This window comes from Helobdella robusta (genome assembly GCF_000326865.2).
Source record: "Helobdella robusta unplaced genomic scaffold HELROscaffold_2, whole genome shotgun sequence".
Lineage (NCBI taxonomy): Eukaryota > Metazoa > Annelida > Clitellata > Rhynchobdellida > Glossiphoniidae > Helobdella > Helobdella robusta.
In genome coordinates this window covers 8,639,225-8,660,437 of record NW_008704083.1, presented here as the reverse complement: position 1 = coordinate 8,660,437, position 21,213 = coordinate 8,639,225, and the positions used below count along the sequence as shown (strand labels likewise).

Genomic DNA, 21,213 nt, shown 5'->3' with positions numbered 1-21,213 from the left:
AGCACTAATGACATCAACAGCTGCTTCATCTAGCACATCTGTCACTCTTTCAGGTCTGGCAATTAATGAATTTATCCCAGGAATTCCATGGAAGAAAGATGTAAATAATCATAACCACCAATCAGTGAGAGGTATCAAGAAGGGTATTGATGATACTACCAATGCTAATATGGCTACTACAAATACTCCTCTGGGTGATGATGATGTTTTCAAGACTCGACAGCAATCAAATTTTAGTGGTGCTATCGATAATAATTATGTCAAAACATCTTATGTTAATAGCTTGAATACTGTTTATACTGTTACTACCACTACTACCATTCTTACAGCTGCAACTGCCACTGATATTCCTACTAGCAGCAGATATCAGTTTTCTATCAATGACACTCAAATTTCTTCCACCACTACTACCACCAGTGGTGCCATTGATAAAGTTTATCATCATAATCCTCTGTGGATTCCACCTGTTGTAGCTATGGCAACAAGCAGTCATGTGATTTGTCAAAAAAAGAATCTTTTGAACTCCAGACTCGAATCTAATTGGACGAACCAAGCAAATGATGGTTGTAATAAAATTGATGCCAAACAATCGATGCTGACATATTTTGATGCTGGTTATGGAAGCAGTGCAAACGGAGAGGATGGTGGAAAAGATAGTGATTGTCTTGTGGTGGAGGGAGATGCAGTGCCATATGATGGATTGAATGATGTTCATCAGTTGATAAATATTATCTCTGATGAGGATGCTGATGGTGGTGGTGTCGTTGATGATATTATTGATAATTCTACAGGTTTGATTTTTTGCAGTCATTTACTCTAATTATTATTTATATGTTGTTGAAATTTTATTTTAATGTATCTTTTTATTTCCTGATTGAGTAGTAAGTTTATGAAGCTGATACTGTTGTTAATTATTAATTTGACAATTATTTCAATTAAACAATCTTTTAGAAGTTGTAAGATCTGATCCTATTCAATCAAACTGGATTGTCATTAAGAATATCTCTGACAATGTTTGTATTGACTGAATTGTTGATTGATTGTTTAGTTGTTTTTGATTGATTGAGGGCTTGATTGTTTGATTACTTGGTTCTTTGATAATTTCATTCATTTTATATTCTCTATTGATCATCAAATTAATTGAATTAATTTTTTTTTAATTTATGTAGTACTTGATGTCAAAATGTTCTAGAACAATAAATAAAGTGCTTAGGACAATTCAATTTATTAGATCATTTAGTTAACTTATTATGAAACAATTTTTCAAACAATCAACCGACAAATGAATGAAGTTAAAGGAAGAAAGCTTGACTGCCATGTTACTGAGTTATGGTTCGTTGAAAAGTGTTACATTCATCAAGGAAACAAACAGCGTACTCGTCTGCTACATGGACAAACAACAAGCTGTCTTGGCCAAACAAGGTCTGTGGGTCTTTAAATGTTTGTATATATATATATATATATATATATATATATATATATATATATATATATATATATATATGGGATTGTGTTTGCATATTTTTTCAGAAATTTAATCTGTAAAGTTTTGTATCTGCTATTGTGCTATTTGCATACTACTTGCTTTTTTGTGTTTCATTATATGCTCATGGCTTATGCCATATCAGGGATCCATTTATTTGTTTGCCTACTTTTCCATCCTTTGTTCATAAATTCGTTCATAACATTCGATTTCTAAAAATAGGTTTTGACGAGTTTGGCCGTAGTCAAGATGCTGAAAGTTATTCCTCTGAAAACAGTGTGAACAACAACATGAACAACAACAATAACATCATGTCTGCTGAATTTGTTCCTGATTGGACGACGACCTTATCCAATCACCATCAAATCAACAATATCTTAGATGAGGCCACCGATTATGGAGCCAGTGAAAGAAAGAAAACAGACAGCCTTCTATCTCAAACATATACATCGATCGATACGCAGGGCATCGGCTGCACGACGCCAAGTGGATTGTGGATACCTTCAAAGATACTAGAAAATTTGGATTTTTACTCTGGCTCTATTGATAATGATGGTGATTGTGAGAATGATGTTGAGCATGTTGTTGGCGATGCAGATGAGATGCTGGATGTTGCTAGGGCTGACAATAAAGATAGTAGTCAGAGTGTTTTGAGTGGTGACGAGTTGTTGCTTGGTAACCAAGTAGCAGGATGGATGGATGGCGATGCTGGCAATGGTGATGGTGGCGATGTCGAGGATAATGTAGGAAAGAAGTTTTAAGGAAGGATTGTATTTTTTCTATCATTTGTTCACTCACTCATTTTATTCTTTCATTTCATTTGTCTATTCATTCATCCATCCAATTGTTCGTTCATTCATTCACCACTTACAACATTCACGACACATTAGGCATAATCTATAGATATATATTTATCTATATTACTATCATCATCTCCAATCTATGAACTATTTTGTATGGTGTGACCTTGTTCATTTATTTATTTACTAAATTAAGTTTTTATTTATTTTTCTACTAATTGATTTATTCATGTAAAAACTAATATCAATATTTGTTTTATTTATTTTATCGATTTACTCACTCACTCACTCATTCATTCATTCTTTTCTTTGTTCATTTGTTTTAAGTTTTTCCATCCATCCATTCATTCTTATAAAATAGCTTGAACAAAATACATAATGCTAGTCGAAATGTGTTACTTCAAATTTATGCATTTAATGTTATGCATATATATATATATATATATATATATATATATATATATATATATATATATAATAGCTAGATCTGTATCAATCTTCGTTTAGTGTCCGGAGACCCAGTTCCCCCGAGGTAGGACGTTGTTTTCTTTGCCATCAATTTTTTGTACAAGGTTTGTTATAAATTTTTGTATAATTAATCAAATAGGTTTATTATACTTTGGATGGTTATTTTCATTTATTTGCACTGTTTTTTTTTATTTCATTTTGTGAAAGAAATTATTCAATACATTTAAAAGATTTTCTAAAAGCGTTATTCATCCAGTGACTTACTTACATTTTTCTCTTTAAGTTTAAAATGAAATCAGACATCAGAGCTCTTAGATTTTGGCTCCATCGTCGTCGTCATCGTCACCATCACATTCCCTTCGGTTATATTCACCATCACCATTCATTTGTTGTAATTTTTTTTTCATTATTTCTTTTTATTATTGTTATTGTCTCTTGTTATATTTATTTTTATAAATATTATAGACTGGTGGGGTATATTGTATGGGATTTTTTGATAGTACTTAGCTAAAGAGTTGATGATGCAGATGATGACGAGATGGATCTGAGGATGTTGCTGGTGCTGGCTGTGTTGTTGATAAAGACTACAATGTTGATTGATTTTTAAGTTATTACACATTTTATTCTTCTCTAGTGCTGAGTTGATCTAATGAGCTAGCTTTCGATCTATCTGTTTGTTTATTTATTGGTCTATCTGTATATAAGCCTTTTGTACTAAATATGTTACGTATGGTTTGGTGGTGTTGATGCTTTTGAAGATGAAAATTATGTAAATGATTTGTTGATGACGACGACGATGAGGACGTGATGATGTTTGTTTGGTTCGGCTCTCTCATTTCAACGTCAGCAGCACTTTAAAATTATTAGTTATTAGCCGTACAACTGTAATTAGTGTTGATTGGTTAGTTATTTTAAAATTATTTTAAATTAAAATCGATTTACTCAATTAATCATAGTATTTCTGATTTTTTTTCATATTGTTCATTAAAGAACGCCTGATCTCATATAAATTGACATTAAATTAATTAAGCTAAATGGTCGTCGCCCATGCATACAGCAACTAAGCCACACCACCACTCACACACGTTTGTACTCGCATTGATGCATATTCGTATGACACGGCGTGCACATTTTTTTCATTTTTACCATTCACTACTCATTTAAAGACATTTTGGGTTTTTTTCCATCTGATGATGTTAATAGAATTAGCGATAATTATTTATATGCAAGGGTTCTCTGTATAAGCTCGTCTTTTTTGCCTGCGAATCTGTGTGTGTGTGTTTTTATACCTATGTGAAAAAATTTGAAAGCCACTCAAAAAGAATAATTTTCAATGATATTTTTCTTTCTCTCTCTCTCACTCTCTCTCTTTATTTCTATTTGAGCTTATGTTTTGTTATAGTATAAATTGCAGTTAACAATATCTTCGTGATTTGCGTTTGTGATGATGATGATAGCGATGGGGATGGTGATTATTTTTTCCATGTTAATTTTTTCCAATACTTGAACACCAATCAGATTGTTCGGTCACTTACTGATAACCCTTCACCTCCATGCGCAATAATAATAATAATAATTGCTGTTTAAAAACAACTTTGCAGTTTATATTTGGTTTCGTTTATTGGTTTCGTTTATAATTTGTTGGATGGATGGATGGATGGATGGATGGATGGATAAATGGATGGATAAATGGATGGATGGATGGATAAATTGTTGGATGGATGGATAAATTGGTGGGTTCAACGAATTTTTCACACCTTATAAATTGCAGATTTGGTTTTTGTTTTTATAGCAGGCAAGAGATAATTCAATATCACTTTATAATGATGATATAATAACACTGGCAATTTATTAATGATAATGTTGATGATTATCATAGGAGTGATTGTACTGACGATGTTGATTGTTTTCACATTCGATGATTCCTCTCCCTAGCATATACATGTGATTTACATTATCCGCTCCCGTCTGCTTTTTTTTATGTGTGATTCTGTTCGTCTGTGTCTGTCTGCGTGTTTGTGCGTGTGTGTCTGTCTGTAGGTGTGCTTGCTGATTATATTTTAGTAAAAGGTTAATTTAATTTTTTAATTTATATTCATCATAATTAATTAATTGATTGGTTAATTAGTTAATTTTTGGATTTTGTTAGTAATCCGTGTTATTGGTGTTATCATTATTGTTACTATCATCATTGTCATTATTATTGTTGTTTTTATTATTATTATCATTATTATTATCATCATTCTATTCATTCTATTATTATTTTTCTATTTTTGAGTTATTTTCACTTTACCTTACGGATTGAATTCCTTAGTAGCCATTCATTCACCACCATTGGTTTTCTATCTCCACTTTCTTCAACACATACTCTTAGTCATTCTTTTCTTTCTTTCATTCATGCATTTGTTTGTTCATTCACTTATCTCACTCACTCTCTCATTCACTCACTCATCGTCTTACCTATTAATTATTTATTTGTTTATTTATTTATTCATTCATTCATTTGTTATTTATCCATTTTGATAGTCGTAAACAAACATTGAGATATTTATTTATACATCAATTGGTCAAAAGAATATTTAATTGATTAATTAATTGATTGATTGAATAATTAATTAATTGACTTATTAATTTTTTATCGGTATTTTACTAACTGAACGTAGCAAAGGCCGGACTTATTTATATGGAGCATGGATATTGTCATACAGAACAGCTAACGACAAATGTATCGCAGAGGAATTGAAACTTGTCATTATACGTTCGTAAGTGTACGTTCTTATACAAATTCAGACGTAAACAGGCACGAATAGACAAATAGATTCACATGTGTGAATGTATGAACACACGTATTTCAATTCAGCCAACGACATCACCAGCAAATAATAAACCACACAGGCAGGCAGATAGATATGTCAAATATCTTTCATCACTTCATTGATTTTCCTTTTCATTTGATTGAAGTTGCTTATGAACATATTCAGATGGTGATATATGAACAGATGGACGGATTGAAACCAATATGAAACTGTAGTTTTTTTAAATAGTTATGCGCGTAGCTAAATATATATGTATATATATATATATATATATATATATATATATATATATATTTGGGTTCAGACTACCGTATATACAGTTGTTAAGAATTAATAATTATCAAGAAAAATGTGGTGATATTTCTTAATAACTGTATATATATATATATATATATATATATATATATATATATATATATATAGCTTATAAAATGCCTTTCATATGTTTTATTTCGGATTACATTATTATACTATATGTAAAAATATACATATGTCTGTGCGTTCGTTGTTTGCATGTGTGTAGGTGTATGTGTGTGTGTGTCCATTGTTTGTGTGTTTTTCTATGTAGAAAAAGGCGAATTCAATCAACCCAATGTTCCAATTTCATGAGCTGTGGAAGTGATGTTTCGATTATTTTTTTCTATTAAATATTGATATGTTATTTTAAAAAATGTATTGATAGTGTTTATTCATTTTTTTTTTTGTTTTACTCTTTCCATCAACAACACAATATTCAGTTATTTTTTGGTTAATTTTTTCGATTTTATCTCATTTGTGCGTTCGTGGGTACGCACGTGCCGATGTATTTTTAGAACTTAATGAACGATATTTAGAATTGTCAAAAAAAGATTGTTTGCTCGTCTAATATCTCTATGTCCTTATGTATGTCATATACTCGCGTATGTATGTATGTATATATGTATGTACGTATATGTATGTATATATAATCATATATATATATATATATATAATACGGTTTTTACTACTGATAACATGCAAATTTTGTCCTTAGCGATTCAAGCATTTTTTCTATTGAAGTTACGGACCCTGAATTATATAAATAAATGAATGAAAAATTAGTTAATATTTTTACATGTGTATAATTAATTTAATTTTACAAAAATAATAGTATAGGATAGTGATGATGATTATAGGTAACTGTAATATAATAAATATCTATACCCTTGAAGGCGTGCACTTTTGAATGTCAGTCAGATAAAAATTTATATACAACATTACGAAGACGTTTGTACCATGATTGAAGTTTTTATGCATAATGAAAGTTTGTATGTTTGTGGCGAGATATTAAGCTGCTCTGTGCGTTGAAGCAAATTTGTATGCAAAGATACAAATTTGTATGCGAAATTATTAACACACATGTTTGGAAGAGTCAACTAATATTTGCTCATTTCATGAAAAACTCTCTTTTTCCTTCATTTTTTTGTTGTTAAATTTTTTTATTTAAATTTTTTTTTGTCCGAAGATTTGTAAACCTTTAGAAAGTATTAATCACCTCTGAAGTTTTTTCAGTGCAATCATTTGTTGTTTTTTTCTTACATTAAATTTAAAACCTATATTAATAATGAGCTTAATCGGAGATTCATTTGTATCATATAATGATTAGAGTTGCGTCTCTAAATTATATCGTTGAAATAAGTCGGTCGTTGCAATTCAAGTCAGTACAAATTTTTTACTTTAGGCGGATTTACAACTGAACCTTGATTGAATTAATATACCAAGTGTTTGGATTTATAAACTTTATTGGAAACAGAGCAAAATATACGTACAAGATGATATAAGGTGAACAAATACTATCTTAATTATGTAATTTCTTTAACTGTTTCATTAAATTGAATAAATCGCACATTTGGTTGAATTAATTCCAATTTAATGCTTTAAAATCAACTAAAATTAAAAAAAATTACTATTCTGTCTATTCAAGATAATATAGTTCAAAAGCTTCAAGATTTCCATTACCAAGTTATACATTTACATTCTACCAGCTTAGTTCACTATATCAGCACCACATTCCAAAATATGTCAAACTATAGTGCGAGCGAAAATGCATAATGATAACTGTTCAGTCAATTCAAGATACTTCAAAAACGTTAAAATTTCCATTATCAAATTATACATTTTCATGCTCAGAAGATTGAGTGTTACATGAATTTAGTTAAAAAAACTGACAGCTCGATTCGCTGCATCAGCGCCACAGAGCCAAAAACTCGAACTATAGTACGAAATCACTAATACATATGGATAACTATTCGGCCGATTCTTAACTCCTGGAATACCGACGTAAAAGATTTTCATTGGAGTAGTAGCATCAGTGATTGGAGACTTCGCAATGAAATTTCTAAAGTTAGGGAGATGATGAATTCACCACTTTAAATTCAACATCAACACATAGCACCTTAATAGATATAGTTTGGCACATATACAGAATAATCAAAAAACTTTAATGAGAACACTCAGTAAATGTTAGATATGGCCAACCCAGCCGTCCATCCTTTCGAGACTGGTAAATGGGTAGACGACGTAAGTTGTCGCTTGTTTGCCGGCGAGATGGCTCAGTGGTTCAAATGCTCGCTGAGCCAAACATCTCAATGGCTATCATATACTCAGCGTATATGATGCGGTGCTTGCGCGTGTGTACGTCGTGTGAAAAGGCCTTTGTGGCGAAAATGGATGCTTCAAATCAATGGTTGAAGATATGAAAAACATAATAAAAGATATACAGATAATATATCTAGGGATGCACCGGATTTAGGTTTTTCAAATCCGGCCGGGGCCGGACTTGGCCGGATTTAAAATTCAAAAACCGGCCGGGGCCGGATTTTAGTTACTATTTTACATACGTTAGAAAAAATACTCACATTTACGGTTATCTACATGTTGAACACCAAAAAATAACACAAAGCATAAAGTGTTGATTGTTTTTTTATTGAAAAAATTCCAGTGTACAAAAAAAGTTTATTATTTTTTTTCAGCCATTTTTATAAAATTCACCAATAATAAAAAATGCTTAATAAATGTATTGTTCTTAAATTATGCGCTTTATAGCTGCATCATCCGTCATATGCTATTATATACAAGTGCACAATTTCTTGTACACAAAGATCAGCTTATAATTTATGCATAACCCATGTTATAGCTCAAAGAAAATTGTCCAGCTCAGCTCACAATTAGTGATGTTGTTATTATGTGCCATGCAAGTCTAGCCTAACCTTTAACATACCATGTTCTTAAATTATACGCTTATATATATATATATATATATATATATATATATATATATATATTATGTAGCTATATCATCCGTAATATACAATTATGTAGTATATATCACGTGCACAAGTTCTTTTGCACAAAGATCAGCTTATAATTTATGCATAACCCATGTTAGAGCACAAAGAAAATTGTCCAGCTCACCTCACAATTAGTGATGTTATTATGTCATGTATGAATTCAACAAATTTTTTTTTTCAATTTATAAAATTTTTAAATGTTGATAGACGCTTAAATCCGGCCCTAAATCCAGCCACCAAATCCGGCCGGGGCCGGATTTGAAAAAAGGCCGGATTTTGGCCGGGGCCGAACTTCGGTGCATCCCTAATATCTACAACATTGTAAGTGGTTCTGCGTGTCAGAGCTGCAATAATAAAAAACTAAAAAAATATATGATAGTGAGTTCATAATCATAACTCTCTAAGCTAACCACAAAATTTGTTGTATCATTGTAATAAACGGTTTGTTTGGAGGAAAAAAAGTATTTTAGGTTTTCCTTTCGTTCGTACATATCATCGACTTGGCCATAATCATTGCATTACTCGGCAAAACACCACTTCTATCCTTAGATTTTAGTATACATTTATTTTTTTATCATATATTTTTATTCATATATGCTTATATTAACATACACACACACACACACACACCTATATGTATATATATATATATATATATATTATATATTATATATATAAAGAATAAATGTAGCTGTTAGCTGTAGACTTGGCCATAATCATTGCATTACTCGGCAAAACACCACTTCTATCCTTAGATTTTAGTATACATTTATTTTTTTATCATATATTTTTATTCATATATGCTTATATTAACATACACACACACACACACACCTATATGTATATATATATATATATATATATTATATATTATATATATAAAGAATAAATGTAGCTGTTTATTCTCTATATATAGATCTTAAGTATTCTATAAGCTGCTCCTTTTCGTCCTTGCATAGTTTTTCTGTTAGATTTATTATTTTGTAAAAGTAAACCTAAGTTTTAAATCATGGCTTGCGCAAGCGAGTCTGATTCTGATTTTGATGAAGTAAAAAATCCTAGAGTTCGTAAATTTATCGAAGATTTAAAATTCTTGTAAGTTTATTTATTGTTTTTTTATTAAAAAAAAGTAATAGTTAAAATATAAATTATACGATAAAGCTAGGTGTCTAATTTTTGCACATGTTAGGATTAGTTACACAACGCATGGCATGGGCGCGTGACGCCATCCATGGTCCGTGACGCCATTCATGGTCACGCGCCCATACCATGTCTTTTTTAATTTAAAAGTGAAATTGTAATTGACTTGACAGACAATTTGGCTTGTTGATTATTTAAAATTTAAGAAGTGTTACATCTAAAATTGGCATATCGGTATGAATAAACAGAAACACTAACTAAACAGTAAATGAGTCAGTAAATTAAAATTAGCTATATAAACTTTTCACACAAAAGACAAGATAAGACTAATCTCAATCGGAAGAAATACTGACTGAAAAACTTTCTAACTTATCATTGCTGCCATCTTAACTATATCTGAATCTTCTTAATAATTAATTGATAAAAATAATTCAATTACTTTCAGTAATGTCATTGGTTCGTACAACCTGGCTACTCAAACATGTGCCTTGTTAAAAGAGTTGATCAGTGAGGAGCCCTGGAGCACCACAGAGTTGGAAAATTTCACTTCTTTCTAAATAAATAACTTCTAAAATTCTTTTTCCATTATTTTTTATAATATTTTTTCTATTTATATTAATTTGAATTTTTTGTATAATATTTTTTCTCAGTGATATAAAAAGTAATCTCAAAGAGATTAGTGTGCAGATCGCAGAGGCTTTTCCAAAGGAAACATGCTTCACTCATGTCTTTAACAGATGTCAGTTTTTTTTTAATTTTCTTTTATACATTAAAAGGTTAAAGGTTTCTCTCTCTATTTGCGTTTGCTTCAGAGGTTTCAACGACAAACTCACACAGCGTATATGAATACGCGTGCAAACCACGTATCATACACATTGCATATGATAGGCGGGGATCTCTTTGTATTCGAACCCAGTCATAGCAATAGCAAGACCAGGTGCCTTTAACCATTGAACCATCAAACCATTACCTGTTCATTAGTTTTATCGACTGTTTTCTAATTTTATAAATGTTATTAATATTTGGCAAATTTTCTCTTTCAGTCTTCAAGTTGTTTCATGATGAAATCAAGTAATTTTTTTCACTTAAATAGTTTATTAATAATAATAATATTTAAATAAAGTTAAATTAAATCATTAATTTGAAAAATTAATTTGTCTTTCTAGCAAAGGGATTAAAGACTTGAAGGTAATAATTTTATAGTTATTCATTGCTCATTTTTTATTTTTTGTTACTTGAAAATATTTGATGCTAATATGCATGTGGAATGGCAACTGTATCTATCCAAATATGATTAATTTTCAGTTAAATACCTTAGAAATTGTACAAGAAATGACAGATGATATTGAAGCAAGGTAGATTTCGTTTATTTATTAATTATTTTATTTTATTCATTCAAATTTTTCAAAATAGCATCATATCCCAGAATATAAATTTTTAATTTTTTTTTTCTTTGAAATAAATTATTTACCGTTTGTTTGCAACTGAACAGTCGAGACAACATAGCGAAACATGCCCTCGAAATAATTCGTCCGCTTGAGATGATCATGACAATGGGCAGATCAAAAACAGTTGAAATGTTTTTAAAAGTTAATACATGCTTTGCTTTGTACTTTTTTCCTACTTCAGTTGTGTATGTAAGTGTAATGAAATGTGCTCAACAAATTTGTTTCACTCTGAAAATTTTGAAAATTTTCAAAGGCGGCAGCTAAAGAAAGGGACTTTCATGTCATGGTATTGGAATCTTCAGCCTCAAAAAAAGTAAAACCAAGCATAAACATAATAGATTGTATTGTATTGTAATGTATAGTATTGTATTGTATTGTATTAAAATAAATAAAAGTCTTCATTTCAATGTTATCATATTATCTATCTTCAAAACAATCAGTTATGTAAAATGCTTAATTAACTTCTGTCTCATCAGCTTCTCATTTATTTTCTGCTATTTATAATGTTGTCATGAGCAATGTTGTCATAATGTTGTTGTTGTTTATAATGTTGTCATGAGCACATCTTAATATTTTTTCCTAATTAGCAAGGTAGGGAGATGGCAGCTGCCCTGGCCTCGCACGACATTCCAACGACCTTGATCAAAGATGGGTCCATGCATGCAATAATGTCTACAGTGACGAAGGTCATTGTTGGTGCTCACACAATCACTTCTAATGGCGGCATTAAAGGGTTGATAATGTCTCTCAGCTTGGCACAAGTTGCATCTTTTGAGAACAAACCTGTTAGTTTTTCGCCTTTAATGGCTCTCTTCTTATTTTTACTTGTACTTGCAGTTTTTTCAATATTGAATTTATACTTTGCAGTTTATTGTCGTTGCCCCATCGTTCAAGTTATCAGAAAAACATTTCCTCTGTTTCGATCAGGTTGGTGAGATATATTCAATTCAATGTAAAAATAGTTGATTTTTTTTATTGTTTTTGTCACGTTCACCAACATCAGATACAGTCGAACATATTCTTGAGCCCCTACGAAACCCTGCCTGCAGACGACCCTCTCTGGAGGCTCAACCCCAAAATCATCAACAATCACGTCTTTGATTTCGTCCCTCCAGAGTTCATCACCCTCATCATGACTAACTTGTTAGAACGATATTCACAGATTATTCTTTCCAATAAATTCCTCTTTAGTAATAGAATAAGTTCAAAGATTACCAGGGAATAATAAATAAATAAATTGATTGATTGCATTGCAGAGGTCCCAGCATACCCAGCCAGTTGTACAGATTGGTGAATGAAGTGTACAACCATGATTCAACTGACGTCAGTGTAGCTAAAATGAAATGAGATCTTTGCCTTTTTATTTGCCTAATATAGGACATTGAACTTCAGTATTAAAAATAGCGATAGTAAATATGATGGTTTCAGCGCTATCATAAGTAGTAATAATGGTTATAATAAGTGGCAGTCCAATTGTTCTCTTTTATGCTGCAATGGACCATTGAAGTGTCCACTGTTTTACTCTACTCACATGGTCATTCTCTTTCTTTGGCTTTTGTTATTGACTTTTTAAGTTTTTATACAGATTATGGAATAGACTCTTTTTAACTTTGTACTGTCATTCTATTTCTTTCAACTTTTCTCTTTCAGTTTTTCTTCCACGTTATTACATATTTCCTTTAATTGTCGTCTAGCATTTTGCAAATTTTTTCTTCAAGTGACTTTTTCATATGTACTTTTTTGTTTCTCAAGCTGATTTTGAATGATTTAAATTTGTACCTTCTAGTACTGACTGATTCTTCTGTAACTTTATTCTTTGCTACCATCTCTGTTCACTTCAATCAGCTCTGTAAACCATCTGCACTGGCAGCTGGGCCAACCTGAGCTTCTTTATAGGTGTGTCTTCATTATCAATTCCATTTTTTCCACTGCTCTTTCAAATAACATTCAAGAACTGATCATCCTTGATTGCCATGTTAATGCGATATATTTTTGCTAGTTTTAGTGGTCCTAGTTGTATTGTAAGTAATTAGTAATGGTAGTAATATTTTTAGTAATAGTAATCTTAATTTATGATGGTAACAATTGTCGCGCTATTCTTTGGTAACAAAATCGTAATATAACGCTTATCAAAATTATTAATATGCTTGTGTAATTGCGGCAATATGAAACTTCGTGTTAATTTTCAAGTGAATTAATTAATTGCAATCATGTATCAGTGATAGTATCGATGTCGTCATCGACGGTTATAAGGACGATTTGGTTTTACATATATTCATAATTGTTTTAACAACGATGTCGTAAACTTCATCACACTATCACACCATGTGTAACTAATTTTTTGACACTTTCACCACGTATATGTATATATCTGCTACTTATCTTAATAAATTAATCAAGTATTTGTGACTGACGGGTCAATTGGTTACTTTATTTAACCTAAACTTGGTTTTAATTTCTCATCTTAATTGACTAATTAACTATCTATAATGATAACTGAATGATTACTTTTAAAAGAGACAAATGCATAACTTGAAAGAACAGTCTCCTACGATGAAATCACAAATGAACAATCAGCGTTGTTATTAAAAAAAAAATAAATAAAATAAACTAATGAACAAAACTGATTGACTGGGTAGACATGCGAAATAAAATATTTATTTTTATTTTATATGATATATAACGCTAATGACGTCATCGTCATAATGGCTTCCTAGCAACAAAAAAGACAGAATTGTATTGATAGGTTAGCATGGAGTGAGCATTCTGGTTGTAAGTACTTGGCTGATTGACTCGTTCTTTCTGTAAAAATTACGTTAAATAGGTTTTTATGAATTGAATGAAATTTTTAATCTAGCTATGATATAAATTATTGAAAATATTTTAAAATCTAATAAATTGAAGAAAGATCCAACAAATCTTATGATACTAACGATGATTTCGAATTTAAACTGTTCAATAACATGTTTGACTTGATCGTAACTCAATTCTATTGAATTCTCATTTGCCATGTCAGCGAAGTGGTAGAGTAAGGGACCTTTGTAATGGAGAGGGAAAGCCAAATGTAACATTAATATAAACAATTTTTTATAATAATAATAATAATAACAATTAATATTATTGTGAAGAATATTATTAAAATAATATTATTGGATTAAAAAGGTTTATATTATCATCACCATCAATTATGTCGTGAATGTAGCTTGGAGTGAAACTGAAGAAAAGAAAAAATTAAACAAGAGGATGATGTCAACTGATGATAATAATTGTGATAATGGCCATAAAAAAAAGATAATAATAGTGATGATAAAAGGAAAGATTACGATGATGGTAGTTGACGATGGGGAGGTAAAGAGAAAGTTGTGATAATGACGTAACGATGACGATGATACCGAAATTGATCCAGTATCCCCCTGGTTTAAGAATTTTGCAGATGGATTCGATGTAAGTTATGACGTTGGGAGCCGTGTCCAGGAAGAATACTGTTGCAATGCAGTCCCATGAATCTGATTGGTGAGTCAGTTGGATTGAAGATTGATAAGAATGATCTATTTGTTTGCAAGATGATTAGGTCACTTAGATGGTTGGATAGTTGACTGATCAAAGGATTGATTAAGCAACTTGATTAGTTCATTGACAGATCTATTTGTCATTTGGAAATGATTTTTAATGATTCATTCAACGAATTTATCAAATGCGAAAGGAATACAAACAACTAATGCGCAGAAATTATTGGAAAATAAATCACCAGGATCTGTGTAAACCTCCAGAAAATCGCCAGCAACCATGGAAAACTTTGGATTGTCAGGGAAGTCACTCGGGTTGATGTCGGGGAACGTGACGGGGAGAACTTGATCACATGTCCTCATGTTGTTACTTGTCTGGTGGACCCAAGGATAGATGGTGAATGCATTCAACTCCTTGCATCTATGGTTTGGGCACAAGTTTGTTTATGTAAGAGTGCATGTGAAACAATAATGTCAGTCACTAAAACATATGCATAATTTTTTTGTAAGTAAATATTACAAATGAAATAATATTATTGAAAGTATTTTTGATGAAAAATGAAGAAAGTATATATAGCTTACTTGTTGAGAACGAAATTTGATGCAAAGAGCATGAAGAGGCTGAATTCATTTCCCTGACATGCAAACCCCAACCTCGCAAGCTCAAATGAAAGTCGACCCATTCCTGCTCCTGGCACCAATATCTCTACTTTGCCTAGATCACTAGAATTAGGAAATTTATGAAAAATATACAATTACAATAATAAAATGCAAGAATAATAAAATACTCATTAGAGCAAACTTTAAAAATCGGCTCAATAAATCAATTTAATTGACAAATTAAACCAAAAAAATTGAAAACGCCACAAAACTTGCAATTCTAAAAACAAAAAATTAATCAAAAGATCTTCATTCAAATTGCCAAAAATTATTCATACAAACCTGCAATCAGAGTATATGTGAACAATTTCGTCGATGACAGGTTTGTAGCACGCATCTCGTTCTGCTTGCCCGTCACTACTCCAATCTCTCATGAACTGTTTCAATGTGCTCTTCACCTTGTCCATGTCAAAATGGGTTATTCCCAGCTGCTTCTTCATCTTAACAGTCATGAAATTATTCAAAATTTTAAAGTTAACTGTGTTAACATATATTTTGTTTAATTTAAAAAATTTTACAAAAATAAAGAAATTCAACACATCAACATTAGTAAGTTCCAAATTTCATTGTTAGCTCACTTTATTCATGAACTATAATACTAAAACTTAACAAGCATTCATTCCATATACTCTCACAATAGTATTATACAGTATGTCAACAATAATAATAAAATTACCGTAAGGTAATTAGTTGAATAGACATCTTTCTTATTTTCAAACATATTCTCAGTACTTGATATTATTTCCTTGATGACCACATAATTCTTGTCTATGCACTCTGTAACAGTGTTAAGGTTTTTTAAAAAATTAGGCAGGAGCAGTTTGTGGTGGTCAGGTAGTTTTTTATATGAATCTTCTGTTTGCTTGATTTGTTTCATGGAGTAGGATCTAATAGAATTTGGTATGATGTTGTTAATTAGTAAATTAAATATTTAATTTAAAAAAAATTTAAAAATAAAATGTTATTAATAAATGAATTAATTAATTCAAATCAAATTCTAATTAAATAATATAATTAAATTGAAATTAATTTTAATTATTAACAACAATTTTAAAAATTAAAATATTTCAACTATTTTAAAATAATTATTAAATTTATTAATCTTCTAAAATCTAAACTAAATAAAAAGAATATGTTTAGTTAGTCACAACTGAATTTTGACTTCAGTCCAGATTTGAAATTAAAATTCGGTTATATATATATTTATAAACTATATTATATAATATAATATAATTATATTACAACTAATAATAATAATAAATAAAAAACAATAAAATAAAATAATAAATAAAAAAATGTTAAAATTAAAAATAAGTTTAATTCAGAAGATCATTACAGACTTGTAGCATTTGAAAGCAAAGACAACACGCAAAAAATGTAATTGTTCTTTCGCTTCTTCATCCTCAATTTCCATCTTGTTCTAATTTTAGTAAAAATGTTTCTTTTGACAATACGAAACGCCGCTTTCCAGAGCACTGAGTATTTTAAATATCTAATTAACTTTTAGCCGCAGTAACACAAGAGCTTTTAGTTACTAACAAAGAAATTACATTTAACATCAATCCATATATATATATATATATATATATATATATATATATATATATATAGTATATAATGTATATATCTTTTATATATCAATCAATCAATCAATCAATCAATTAGCTTATAAAGCGCTATTTCCGCGATGTTCAACAGCGCTCCTCAATGAATTTTGAGAACAGATGGGTCTTGAGATCCGCTCTGAACTTCGCAAGTGATGGAGAAGTAGTCAGAGAAGTAGGTAGAGAGTTCCAGAGAAAAGGACCAGAAAAAGCAAAAGCAGATTTGGCAAGAGAGTGTTTAACACGAGTTAAGAAAAAGCGAGAAGAAAAAGACGATCGTAAACCGGGGCGTTTAGGTTCAATTAATATATCTGATAAATACTTAGGAAATAATTTAGATTGAGACTTATACATGAACGTGCAAATTTTAAAAATTATTCTATATTTTATAGGTAGCCAGTGCAAGAGATATATGAGAAAAGAAAGGTGCACGAGCAACTAGACGAGCAGCAGAGTTAAGAGCTTTACTTAAAGGATAGAGTATAGAGTCAGGAAGACCATAGTAGAGCGAGTTACAATAATCAATCCTAGATAAGACTAACGAAGTAACAAGAAGGAGAAGAGTAGGATCATCAAGAAAAGGCAAAAGTTTTTTTATTCTACGTAGATGAAAGTAAGAGCTTCTAGCAACACTATTAATCTGAGAAGAGAGAGACATAGTAGAATCAAAGATAAAACCTAGACTACGAAACTTATGAGAGACATCAAGAGTTTTAGAATAAGGTAAGATAATAGGAGGAATAGTAATTGAGTGTTTAGATTTATTAAAACAAATTAATTCAAACTTAGAAGGATTAAGTTTAAGACACATAGAATCAGACCAAGCGATAATCGAAGAAAGACATAGAGATAAATTATGAAGAACACTATTGAGATTAGATGGAGGAAAAGAAGTATAAATATAAGAATCATCAGCATATAGTTGACTAGAGAAAGAAAAGTTATTAATAATACGAGGTAGTTCAGAAGTATAGAGTATAAATAAGAGGGCCAAGGATAGAACCCTGAGGTACCCCGAAAGTAAGAGTAGAGGAGTTAGAAGTAGAATTATTGAGAACAACAGAAGAAAAACGATTACAGAGATAAGAAGAAAACCAAGATAGACAAGAATCAGTAATATTAAAAGAAAGATGCAGCAGTCTCAAGAGAATAGTATGGTCAACAGTATCAAAAGCTGAAGAAAAGTCAAGAGCAAGAAGAACAGTAAGATTACTATTGTCACTAGAGAGAAGGAAATCATTGTGTATTTATATACATATTATATAATTTTATATAATGGATAGAATATATATATATATATATATATATATATATATATATATATATATATATATATATATATATATATATCGTACCGGTTGTTAATGTTAATCATGTTGTTAATATTTTTTTTACAAAAATTACTCTTGAATCAACAATTTCGCTATTATTTTTCATTACTTATACTTATTTTTATTGCATGGAGACATATTTATTTGTGAAGTTTGTTCTAAGCCACAAGCAAACAAAAGATTTCAATTGTATAATCCATCCCATTTCTAACTTTTAGAAGATGGTAACTATGGAAGCTGCCTACATTGCAAGTGCTTGTGAATGGTTTGGTGCTAAACATGTTCAATTAGTCAATGAATTAAATGAATTAATGAGATAAAACAAATTAATACATTTGAAAATGTTTCTGAAACTGCCTTTAATTGAGACTGCAAGTACTAGGCGCTCATCAGATCTTGGTGAGTCTTCAAGGAAAATTTCAGAGAAACCTCTGCTGAAGTTCAATTATTTTGATGAAAAGTTAGCATATTGGATATTTTTATGTAAATAGAATATTTTAAATTGTACAATATACATATACAATACCTCTTACTATTATATAATTATAATTATATAAAAGGATTTGTATTGTAGGATTAAAAACTTATAGTCGTTACGTTACATAAAATAAATTTATTGTTTAGTTTCCGATGTAACAACTACCTCTCGGTTTTAAAAGAATTTCATCGTTTAATGTTAAGTTAATGTTTGGTCATTTAGGAACTTGAATGTTTCACAATTATTTTTCGAAAATTCAATCCTACAACAAACAGTTCAGAAACAACACAACGTAGTAACGCTAGGGTCATTCTTGTGGACAAAAACTTCAAAATGTCCACCATCGAACTCATCACTATACTGCAGTTGAAAGATTATGAAGCTATGCTCTGCAACAGCAAACAAAATGATAAAATAAATAACAATAGGTGCATTAATTACCATAATAACGGCATAAATGGTAATAACAAAAGTGTTGATGCGACAGAAAATATAACGTTTTATAACATGAACTTTTTGATGTTCTTAAAAACGGCTTTGGTTAAAGCTGAAAAATTTTTACAGAAAGGTAGGTTCGTTTCGCATTTTGCAATTTAATTTGTCGTTAAAATTTTCAAATGTCACGATTAGTGATAATGGTTACTACTTTTGATAAAGGCGATTATGAAAAGTATTACGACGTCCACAAAAAACTCGCAGCTCACTTTGAAAAAAATGACGACCCAATACTTGCTAAACATTTTATAAAAAATTGTGAAAACTGCTATGAAAATTTTTTGAAAGACAAATACAATTTGAAGCCAGATGAATTGCTAAAAAGAGGGTTGAAATTTGTTGAAAAAGGTTTAATTTTTTAAATTAAAATCAATTTTAATTTATCAAAAGAAAAAAATTCCAATTATTTTAATAGAGAAATATGAACAAGCAACGAAAGATTTTGAAGAACTTTACAAAATTACTCTGAAAAACATCGCAACTCCTGAGGTGGAAAATTGTGAAGAATTGCATGCCGCAGCCTGTGAGAGCCTCGTAAAAATTAATCTTCAATTGATCAACTCGTTAAAAACGAATCATAAAGAAAAGTTACCAATTTTGCAGAAATCTTTCCAACTTGGAGACAAAAGTAGTTGATTGTTTAAATTTAATATTTTCTTTTTTTGGCTTTAAATACATTATTATCTACCGCGGAAAATAATAATTAAATAACTCGAATAATTTGATGTTCAGTTGACAACGCCGATCTACTAAGTGACCTTCATTACCAATACGGTCTACATTTGACACACGAAAATAACTTTGATGAGGCTTTGCCGGTAACATGTTTAAAAATCTTATTTCGGATATGATGTTTATACAATATAATTTGTATTGTTCAATTATTTTCACATTACTTAATTACTTATCACAAAATAATATTATAAAATGCAAAAAATAATTCTCGACAGTCACTTCACAAATGTCTAGCAATTTATGAAACCACCCAAAATATAAAGGGCATTACAAGAGCTTCTTATTCCATATTTGAAGTTTACAAAAAGTACTTATTAATTTTTAATTTATTAAAACTTAACATTCGTTTGAATAAATATTTCCAAACAATAAAGAATCGGGAAGGCAAGCGAAAGTTTGGAGTATTTAGAGAAATGTATTGGTCTACCAGTGTATAATTCCGATCAAATTGTCATAGCAAAGGCACTGTGTTCATATGGCATTTTGTTATTCGAATCGGTAAGATACAGAATGTTAATTGATAAATATTTATCAGCAATGTCCAACTATTTAGTTTTAAACATACAAATTTAACACACACACACACTCACACACACACAAACAGACATGCAAACATAACAATAAATTAAAATTTTACCTTCTGATGTTAAATGCAGAAACAGTTTGAAGAATCGTTGACTCATTTCAAGAAAGCCTTCAAGGTGATAACAAATGCCGTGAGAGATTGCCATAACGATTGCAACATTGACTTTGATGTTGAAGGAGTTGATGAGATTTATTCAGCTGAATATTTTGCAATATTGGAGAAATGCAGAGCCTATGTTGGAATTGCTACTGCCCGATCTTACATGAAAAGAATGCACTCTGCGTTTAACGTCAAAGATGATTTGAATTCTGTTATTGATTTGAAATCTATCAATTTAAATTTAATAAATAAATAA

At 30.2% G+C, this 21,213-nt stretch overlaps 3 protein-coding genes across 3 annotated transcripts; 2 read left to right on the top strand and 1 right to left on the bottom strand.

The window, feature by feature from the left end:
* Positions 1 to 9,881: 9,881 nt before the first annotated feature.
* Positions 9,882 to 12,810, top strand: HELRODRAFT_188412 (hypothetical protein; the record flags this gene model as incomplete). Its single annotated transcript, XM_009017718.1, has 12 exons — positions 9,882 to 9,970; positions 10,461 to 10,547; positions 10,666 to 10,754; positions 11,059 to 11,085; positions 11,181 to 11,203; positions 11,321 to 11,370; positions 11,508 to 11,604; positions 11,717 to 11,776; positions 12,051 to 12,248; positions 12,331 to 12,390; positions 12,467 to 12,606; positions 12,720 to 12,810. The coding sequence occupies 12 exons, from the start codon at positions 9,885 to 9,887 to the stop codon at positions 12,808 to 12,810; spliced, it is 1,008 nt and encodes a 335-aa protein (XP_009015966.1).
* A 1,353-nt stretch (positions 12,811 to 14,163) lies between these two features.
* Positions 14,164 to 17,043, bottom strand: HELRODRAFT_64289 (hypothetical protein; the record flags this gene model as incomplete). The annotated part of the gene is made up of 8 exons (XM_009017717.1): positions 14,164 to 14,265; positions 14,397 to 14,500; positions 14,856 to 14,969; positions 15,212 to 15,390; positions 15,552 to 15,692; positions 15,912 to 16,063; positions 16,306 to 16,516; positions 16,970 to 17,043. 8 exons carry the CDS (start codon positions 17,041 to 17,043, stop codon positions 14,164 to 14,166), a joined length of 1,077 nt encoding a protein of 358 aa, XP_009015965.1.
* A 1,862-nt stretch (positions 17,044 to 18,905) lies between these two features.
* HELRODRAFT_160784 (hypothetical protein) lies at positions 18,906 to 21,213 on the top strand (the record flags this gene model as incomplete). The annotated part of the gene is made up of 8 exons (XM_009017716.1): positions 18,906 to 19,024; positions 19,318 to 19,610; positions 19,673 to 19,885; positions 19,953 to 20,165; positions 20,270 to 20,355; positions 20,488 to 20,579; positions 20,647 to 20,770; positions 20,929 to 21,213. The coding sequence occupies 8 exons, from the start codon at positions 18,906 to 18,908 to the stop codon at positions 21,211 to 21,213; spliced, it is 1,425 nt and encodes a 474-aa protein (XP_009015964.1).